This window comes from Paralichthys olivaceus, chromosome 11, assembly GCF_024713975.1.
Source record: "Paralichthys olivaceus isolate ysfri-2021 chromosome 11, ASM2471397v2, whole genome shotgun sequence".
In the NCBI taxonomy this organism is placed as follows: Eukaryota; Metazoa; Chordata; class Actinopteri; order Pleuronectiformes; family Paralichthyidae; genus Paralichthys; species Paralichthys olivaceus.
This window is the reverse complement of record NC_091103.1, coordinates 1895902-1905000: the sequence shown is the minus strand read 5'-3', so window position 1 is coordinate 1905000 and position 9099 is coordinate 1895902. Positions and strand designations below refer to the sequence as shown.

The following is a 9099-nucleotide window of genomic DNA, read 5'->3' as shown; positions in this document are numbered from 1 at the left end:
CAACAGAAAACACGGCTGCAGCTCAACAAGCCACATCAGATAAGCAGAGTCAGTGTTTTACTGTACGGAGAAGAAGATCTCCACGTTATCTCCTCGTGTGTTTGCAGCTCTGAGGGGGAATTAATCTACAGAATCGATAGAAAGGCAGATATTTATATTTATTTAAATGTGCAGCTGGAAGGGAATATCTTGACACCACAGCAGGTGAGCAAATCAAAGAATGAGTCAGATCAGCTCAGGAGACTTTGTTTGAACCTTAAAAAGCGTCAAAGAAGTTAGTAAAAAGTTGTTTCGACCGTGACACACAGGAAGTGACCTGCTACTAAACACCACAACTGAAGACGCTACGTTGAACGTGTAATTCAACATGTCTGAGCTTCAGTTGTATGTCAGACTGACCATGTTTGACATTTAGTGGATGTTCATTTCTTGCACCAGACGCCACAGTGACACATGACACCTCTGGGTCTCGACTTTTGTTTTTGATTCACATGTGGTGGATCCAGGAGAGGTGAGAAAATAAATGTAGGTGAGATATTAAACAACAACATGTCGCTCAGGGAGATGTAACCTCCCTCAAGGCCCAAAAGTCCCATCATGAAAACACATTTTTAAATATCTCTCATCTAAACATTTCAAGATCCATGAATTATTCTCTGGTAAAATGATGAAAATTCAACATTCAACATCTTTCCATCGAGTTTCGTGGAAAACCGTCATCTTGCTGACAAACAAACTAATCAACTAACGGAGTGAAAACGTCCAGTTTCACTCACGTGAATGTTTTTACACTGAAACTACACACGTGTTGTTGTCATGTGAGCACCGTGACGATGTTCAGGGTCATGTGAAGAATCTGAAAGGCCTGAGGAAGTTAGACTCACCAGCACTTTATCTTTTTTTAAATAATTGTTTAAAAGCTATTTCCAAAGTCTTTTACTGTCTGATTTGAAACATTATTTTTGTTTTGTTATCTTCATTTCCACAGAAATAAATTAGATCACGATGTTGCTGCCTGTGTGCACGTACTTTATACACATACTAGATATTTTAGCTTCGGGTTTGCAGATTGAACAAACACCTGGCAGAGAAATCTGGTGCATGTGACCACGTTTGCTTTCAGCCTGTGGTTGTTTTACATATAAAGATTGAGGACCGGTTTATCCATATTTTTCATATAAAGAAGTATTCCTTCATGTGACTACACTGCAAAGTATTTCTCCTTTGTGTGTTCCCGTCAGTCGTCACCACGCTGGCTGATAAACCTGTTCTGTTCAAACGAACAAAGCGATCTTAACTGAACTCGACCTGATTTGTGAAACAGAACAAATACTTTGACGTGAAGCTTTTGTCGCAGCCTGATGTCGTCCAACGAGTAAAACCAGGAGCTATTACTGACACAGTGGTGAAGAGCAGTCTGGTAAAATGCTGTTTGATTACATACCAGCTTCACTGCCGAGTGGAATCAAATGTCCCACATGAACAGGACGACATGTTTCTGTGTCTCCTGTCGTAGGTCAGGTGGTTTTTCAGCTTATATTGAATGAAATGTATGTTTTTTAAATCGGTCCACTGCAGCTTGACGTTTGGTCAGAATCACTCGACACCTTGGCTTCATCCACACCGCTCTGCTTTTCAACTCTGCTTCAGACACACAGGCGTCCACACAACTCTGGAGTTTTAGAGACACTTAAACAGAGACGTTAGGAAAACGCTGCTGGTGCTTATTTACTGTGTTTCAGAAAACAGTCAGAACGTCCAGTAAAGCTCGGAGGCTGGCGGCAAAGAGCCAGATGATCCAAACTCAAGACCGAAACTGCGGAGGTTATGTTTCCACCGCCTCTGTTGGTTTGTCTGTTTCTCAGCATCAACCACAGATCGGATTTCCTTGTTTGAAGGACGGGACACGGGTCAACAAAGGACATATCTAATGTTGGTGCTGATGTGGACAAAGGGACAGACTGAGGATCTTTTTCTTATCATTCAGTCTCACGTACACACCTACACAACCTCAATAAGCAGTGGGAGGTGGACGGATACCCGGGGCGAACCAAGGCAGCCACAGAGAGAACTAAACTTCTCACAGAAAGACCCCGGCTGAACTGGGATCTGAACCAAGAACCTTCTTGCTGTGAGGCGACAGTTCTGCGAACACATGACGAATTAACTTTAAACCTGAACTTTAATCAAACGTTTCTTTAATTCCACATTAAAGCAAAACACATGATAAAGGATTTTCTGTATCATGAATCTTTATGAGGTCAGAAGAACATTTTGTTGAAGTAAGACCACAACTCACAGACACGTTTAATCGAGAACGTGATCAAACCCTCACTGATCAATGACCTCGTTGTGAAGCCAGTTCTAGGTCAACATCTGGACTCATTCTAGAATCTAAAACAGAAGCAACATCAACCAGAAAACAAATTAATCACATTAAAGCGACAGGGACGAGGTCAAGGGTCCAGTTGGATCAGATCTTAAAGGTCCAGTGTGAAGATTTAGGTGAAAGGGAAATACTGTCAGAACTTCAGTGTAGAATAATCCTCATGATGTTTTCACGAGTTCGTTTCATCTAAATTGTATGAATTGTAGTTTTCTTTACCCAGAAAAGACCCTTTATATTTAAATACTTAAATTTAAATACTTTATATTCAAATACTTTATATTTACATGGAGGGGACCCTCTCTACGGAGGCCGCCATGTTTTTTACATTAGTCCAGACTGAACAAACTAAAAGACTTTTGAGTTTTTATGAAAACTGAAGCTACCACAGTTTTTCATGTTTGGAAGGAGAGGGTGAGGTGAGGGGGGGTTCAGCTGCAACACGACACTTCAACTCTAGATATGACTAAGTTCTACACACTGAACCTTTAAGCTCAGTGAACCTGACGAATTTGAAATATGCTTTACAACTGAAAATATGAAATCTTCACTTGAGGAGAAATCAATGTGACAACATCAGAGACTGAGCTCCGACTCTGTTTCAGTCGGAGTAACGTTGTAAAAAAGGTTTACAGTTGTAGACCAGAATACTTTCACTTTGTGTAAAACCCACATCCTCCACCAGAGCTGGGACGTGCACTGAGACTTGTCCTGAACATCTGCAACATTCCAATGAATTGAATCTGTCTTCTTTTTATTCATTGTATTTTAAAGAATATACTTTTTCATTGTACTATCTATATCTTGTCTTGGTTTCTATATATTTTTATTCTCTGTAACTGTAACGAGACCCAGTTTCCCCCCGAGGTTTAGAAAAGTGTTTCTGATTCTGATTCACAGGAGTTCGTGTGTATTTGATTGTCACAGAACACCCTTGGTTCTCTTTCAAAGATTCTTCAAATGTTCAGGGAAATAAAGAACTGCCCGTCTGATCAATGATCAATCATCTTGATCTCTCTCACCTTGAAAACTTCTCCGTAGGTTCCTCCTCCGACTCGCAGCAGGATCTCAAAGTCGTCCTGAGGATTCCTGGTGGAGATTTCCAGAGCTGCTCTGCTGTGATGAAGGTCCATGTTAGTCCAGTGTCACTAATCCTCCTCTTCATCAGGCATGTCACACACACACACACTCACACACAGACACACACACACACAGACACACACACGCTCACACACACACACTCTGCGGCATTTACATCTGCAGGCAACAAAACCAATGGACTCATCGATGTGAGCTGCTGAGTCTCTGTGTCTCTTTGTCTCTCTGATCGTGTGTGTGAGTGTGTGAGCAGCAGTCACACACACACACCTTCCTGTTTCTGTTTTCACTCTGCTATCGATCCTCCTTCCTCACCTCCCTCTATCTTTAACACCTTCCTGTCGTCTCTTAGACATTCTTTCTTTTCCAGGGTTTTATTCTGTTCTAGAGTCACAGATTGTTGTGTTGTTGTGTGTTCTCGTGTTTTTTATTCTCATGATCAATGTACGGAACATTTCAAAGATTCAAGTGTGTGAGCAGGAACACAGACTTGGAGGATATCAGTGCTAAAGCTCGTATGCAGCAAATTCTTGTAGAGTTTCATTTTGTTTTGCTGCAAGTTTCAGTCTCAGATTCACACTTACTGAAGTGTGTGTGTGTGTCTGTGTGTGTGTTGAACCTCCCTGTCAACTTCCTGTTCAGTATAATTTCCCAGATAAGAAAGGGGCACCCCTGCTGTGGTCACACACTGGGAGTCTTTGTTCAGGTTTATTGATTATTTGACATTATACAGATTAAAAGGACGAGTTTGGTTTTGATTAGAAACTGTCTCTCTGTCACATTCTGACACCATCTTCAGCAGTTGACATTTATCCCTCCTCCTGTCTCTGCAGACATCTCAGGTGGTTCCCTGCCAACGCTCTCACATCTGCTACAGAGATCTCAGACGCCCACACGTGACAGACGATCAACAGCTGCCTGAACCTGAACCATCGGTTCAGGACTGGTGAGGACTGATCGTGTCCACGTGGACCAACACGGACCAGAACCTGAAACTGCTTGAAAGCAAAGAGAGGAACACACCAGAGTCTGAACGTGATGAAGACGACAGGAAGTCAACAGGAAAGACTTGAACACGTTCAGGAGTGAACGAGCCCAGTGAGCGACGGAGGGAACGAGGCTCCATCTGAATCAGATAAGGAGGATTTCTTCCAACGCGCTAAAATGCTTCTGACTCAAAGATGAGCTGATTGAATCTGGTGGTAAAGAGGTCAAAGGTCAAGGTCACTGTGACCTCCTAACGCCTGGATTCAACCGTTTACACAACAGATCACTTGTTTCCATTGGTTTTATTTCGCCCCCAATTCAAGCGTCGCTAACTTTACGACTTTAACGTGCTGCAGTTCCAGACTCTGACCACAAGGGGGCAGTTAAAACACGTGTAAGACACCTGCGTCCATATAACTAATAAAAAATACAGAAATGACATCACATCACATCTCAGGTCATTTTACTGACGCTTTTATCCAAAGCAACTTATGATTAGTGCGTTCAACATTTATGAGGATAAATAATAGGAAACAAAAGAGCGAAGTGTTGAAGAGCAAATTGCTGGAGGAAAAAAAACGAATGAAAAAAGGAAGAACACGTCAGTGTGCGTGTTTTTCAAATTTCGTCATTTCCCTTTTTTCTCCTTTTACCCTGAAAGTATTTTCCGGAAGTGGTCCTCGTCTCTCTTGTTCGCATTGACGCTAGCTTTACTGTTGTGCACGTGTTGCAGTACCTCACTTTGACCACTGTGGGCTCAGACCAGGCTCAGACTCATGGAGTTTGCCGCCCCCTCGTGGTTACACTTGAAACTGCAGAGAATCCAAATGGTTAAAAAAAAAAAAAAAAGACGCGATGCAAGTGACAGCATGCTACGACTTCCGGTTTGATACTTTCAGAATACAGTGACGCAACTGGAGGAAAACAACAAAAACATGAAAAGTCGGAAAAGATTCGGTTTTTAATAAAAACTAAAAACACTTAAAACACAATAAATACACAATAAATACACAATAAATACACAACACAACAGTTTCAGCGTCACGTTAATTGAGAGTTTCTCCAAAGTGAAACGGTCCGTCGATCATTACTGTCCTCTTTCCGTTCCGCTTTCTTCCGGTCCGACCCTCTTCTCCCTCCGGTGCCTCCTCAGTCTGCGGCTCCACGTGTGGATTTAATTCCGGTTTTCATCTTTAACTTTCACCGTGAAAACAAACTTGGGTCCAGATGTCGTCGCCTTTCGAGCAGATGCGGGTGAACGTGGGGGAGCTCCTCCGGGGCATCGACCGGTACGGATGGTCCGGCGCGACAACCGTGCTAACGCTAGCTTAGCATGTGTGCTAACGGTGTAGCTAACGTTAGCTCGTTCTGCTTCGTAAACCTCTGAGTTAACCGCAGTTTGAGGTCGAACCACGAGAGTTGACCACGTGCTAAAGAGCCACGTGGTTTATATTTAGACGAAGATGAATCTTTAAAGTTTTTCATTTTGTGACTGAAACTCAAAACAGCTGCTTCGTCATCATCCGTGTTCTTCACCATTTGTATAAGATCAGAGGTTCAGAGTCAGTTTCCTGTTCACAGCTGCTCAACATCTGCACACATGTGGACAGATGTCACCTGATGACGTACAGAACAAACACAGGAAGTAAAATCAGCCGAGAAAAGAACAGAAGTCAAATCTTAGAAATCCTGTGATGATGATGTGAGAGGAGCAGACACGAGTCTCAAACTCACAAGAGAGCAGGTTCAATTCATTATCACGAAATAATGTTTTCCACTTTGAAACACTTTGTCTTCCACGGTGAACGGATCCCTCGTCACGTTAGAGCTGAGACTCAGGAAACAAATCTCCTCTTCCCACAGAACACAGTGAAACTCTGAACACACCAGTGATTCACGTGTAAACGTCTCCTCCTCCTCCTTCAGGTACAACCCAGAGAACCTGGCGACGCTGGAACGTTACGTGGAGACGCAAGCGAAGGAGAACACCTACGACCTGGAGGCCAACCTGGCCGTCCTGAAGCTGTGAGTCCCTGTAACACTCACACGTCCACTAACCGGTGGAAGACACACGGGGGACGCTGAATTGACGGGTCCCCGTGAGACCTCGTTTAAAACATCTCAAGGATTTATCACGACTTCCTGTTTGCTGCAGGAGTCGTTCGATTGCTCCGCCTCTCCTCTAACCGTTTATCTCTTTAGGTGTTATTCACTAAAGCGCAGGATAAAAAAGTCTCCGGTGGAAAAAGTTCAAACTCTTAACGTGCGTCTCTTCCTGTGCAGGTACCAGTTTAACCCCGCCTACTTCCAGACGCAGGTGACGTCACAGATTCTGCTGAAGGCTCTGACCAACCTGCCGCACACCGACTTCACTCTGTGCAAGTGCATGATCGACCAGACACACGTATCCATCTGCTGCAGCGCCGTGACTCCACGCCGGAGGTTACAGGTTCATTACGGTTTGTTCCACAGACGGAGCTGATTTGTGTAAACGTGGTCGAAGGTCGAGGTTCAGTCACTGTTGGCAGAATTCCTTGAATCAGACGTGTTTCAGAGCCTGATGTCTGAGTGTGATTGATTTAAGGGAACCGTTGAGATTCTGGTGAAAGAAGATGTGTAACATAACGTAGGAGTGTGTGTGGGCAGAGCTGGGTTTGTGGGGGTGGGGGAGGGGGTTTGTCTCGGGTCAGTTTCCTTGACTACTGTGTCGCAGCAAGAGGAACGTCCCATCAGACAGATCCTCTACCTGGGGAACCTGCTGGAGACGTGTCACTTCCAGAGCTTCTGGGTACGTCCCCCCCCCACACACACACACACACACACACACAGAGTACTGTTCTCCTCGTTCAGTCCCTCCTCTCTTTTCCTCACATCTGTAACTTCCTGCTCTCACCTCCTCCAGCCTCGCGTGTCGTTCTGTAGCAGGACGATCACAGCCGGTCGTGTTGCGTCAACTGATCACTGATCAAATAACTAAGTCTGTGATTAATGAAGCGACAGAAATAATCGTGTTTTAAATCAGTGGTTAATAAAATGTTCTGATCAGTCCGGGATTTTCTCCATTTCCTTCTTTCAACGTCTCTGCTCCTCTTTGTCGATGTGCTGTTGTCGAATCACGTCGTCGTCTTTGTCTCCGACAGACGAGTCTGGAGGAGAACAGTGAGCTCATCGACGGCATCACAGGATTTGAGAATTCCGTTCGTAAGTGTGAGTATCATCGTCTGACTCACGGCAGCGGAGAGTTGATCCTCACTATCTGGAAGAACAGGAAGTAACCATGTCGGAATCAATAGAGAAGACTTGACCCTGTTTGACTGATCTTCTCCTCCTTCTTCTTCTTCTCCTCCTCCTTCTTCTCCTCCTCCAGTCATCTGTCATGTAGTGGGCATCACCTACCAGACCATCGAGCACCGGTTACTGGCTGAGATGTTGGGAGATCCGCTGGGTGAGGAAACACAAACCGGTCACACTCAATCTTTAATATTCTGCTTTGCAGCCACTTCATAAAATATACAAGACAATAGCTCAGAGTGCCTCCCCCGTTAGAAGAGATTTAAAGCTCTAATCAAACACTTCCTGTCACTGACGAGCTGTGCGTCTGTCCAGACACGCAGGTGAAGGTGTGGATGAATAAATACGGCTGGACAGAGAACGAGGACGGTCAGATCTTCATCTTCAACCAGGAGGAGAGCGTCAAGCCCAAGAACATCGTGGAGAAGATCGACTTTGAGAGTGAGTGTCGCAGATCGAGCTCCTAAAATAAATGAGGAAATGTACGAGTCACAGAATCGAGTCTGGAGACCAGAGATCGAAACTCTCGCTTCAGTTCGATCAGATTATTTTACACAGAAACCGATTCTGAAGTTTCACGTTTATGGTTTGTTTCTGTGACTTGAGGTGAAATCAAAGATCAATCTGTTTTCTTTTTTTCAGGTGTATCCAGCATCATGGCCACATCTCAGTGATACACACACACTCTTCATCACACACACACACACTCTTCATCAAACACTTCAGTCGAGGCAGATTCAAAGATTCATCCATTCATCATTTGTTTTCATAATCAAACTTTTCTCAATAAAAGTAATTTATCATTTCCAGCCTGAGTCAGTGTTTTCGTTCTTTCTCTTCTTCCCAGAAATGAGTGAACTTCCTGGTGTGACTGTTAAATATATAAACGACTGTTACACAACTGGATCAGTGGATCAAAGCTGCTTCACACATTGTGTTTCACGGGATGTGACGTGTGGATGAGGATGACTGGATGTGTGGTTCTCCGTGTTTCAGCAGGATTTAAGTTTCACTGTGAGGAAACGATGTCATTGATTCAGCTGCTGTAACCGACAGAGACTGAAATCCTCTTTGTCAGATCTCCAGGAAAACTATTAGAGCTGCGACTGGATTCATCATCAAAAACATGAGGAACTGGTTCTGATTCTCCTGTTTCCTGATGACGATGTGAACGATTTATGTGAACGTTAATGTTCTGCCTCCACGTTTAACTGCTGGTTAATGACAGCTGGTTATTCTCAGACCTCTGCTGTTGAAGACTGAAACTAGAAGGATTGACCTCCTGAAATCTAACAGGCAACATCTTTAGGATCTTTTTAAATCTCTCGAAGTCTCAA

General features: G+C 43.9%; 2 protein-coding genes across 3 annotated transcripts in view; one reads left to right on the top strand and one right to left on the bottom strand.

Moving 5' to 3' along the window:
* Window positions 1–3766, bottom strand: part of LOC109640117 (mitogen-activated protein kinase kinase kinase kinase 5-like) — a 17539-nt gene extending 13773 nt beyond the window's left edge. Inside the window, exon 1 of the mRNA XM_069534111.1 lies at window positions 3409–3766. Within this exon, the coding sequence (XP_069390212.1) occupies window positions 3409–3519 (111 nt within the window). The 5' untranslated portion in view covers window positions 3520–3766. The remainder of the gene's footprint in view (window positions 1–3408) is intronic.
* A 1803-nt stretch (window positions 3767–5569) lies between these two features.
* Window positions 5570–8571, top strand: eif3k (eukaryotic translation initiation factor 3, subunit K). Of its 2 annotated transcripts, none has more exons than XM_020103939.2 (8): window positions 5570–5760; window positions 6398–6496; window positions 6755–6875; window positions 7185–7259; window positions 7612–7678; window positions 7839–7916; window positions 8078–8203; window positions 8405–8571. In XM_020103939.2, exons 1-8 carry the CDS (start codon window positions 5699–5701, stop codon window positions 8434–8436), a joined length of 660 nt encoding a protein of 219 aa, XP_019959498.1. In that variant the 5' UTR covers window positions 5570–5698; the 3' UTR covers window positions 8437–8571. The 2 variants fall into 2 exon arrangements, with proteins under 2 accessions (XP_019959498.1, XP_019959497.1); XM_020103938.2 differs by having other exon boundaries at window positions 7182–7259.
* The last annotated feature ends 528 nt before the right edge of the window (window positions 8572–9099 follow it).

Coding starts and splice junctions, on each gene's coding strand:
- eif3k (XM_020103938.2), top strand. CDS start 5,699: ATGTCGTCGCCTTTCGAGCAGATGCGGGTGAACGTGGGGGAGCTCCTC. Junction 7,260..7,611: donor GTCACTTCCAGAGCTTCTGG/GTACGTCCCCCC, acceptor TGTCTCCGACAG/ACGAGTCTGGAGGAGAACAG. Junction 7,917..8,077: donor GATGTTGGGAGATCCGCTGG/GTGAGGAAACAC, acceptor GCGTCTGTCCAG/ACACGCAGGTGAAGGTGTGG.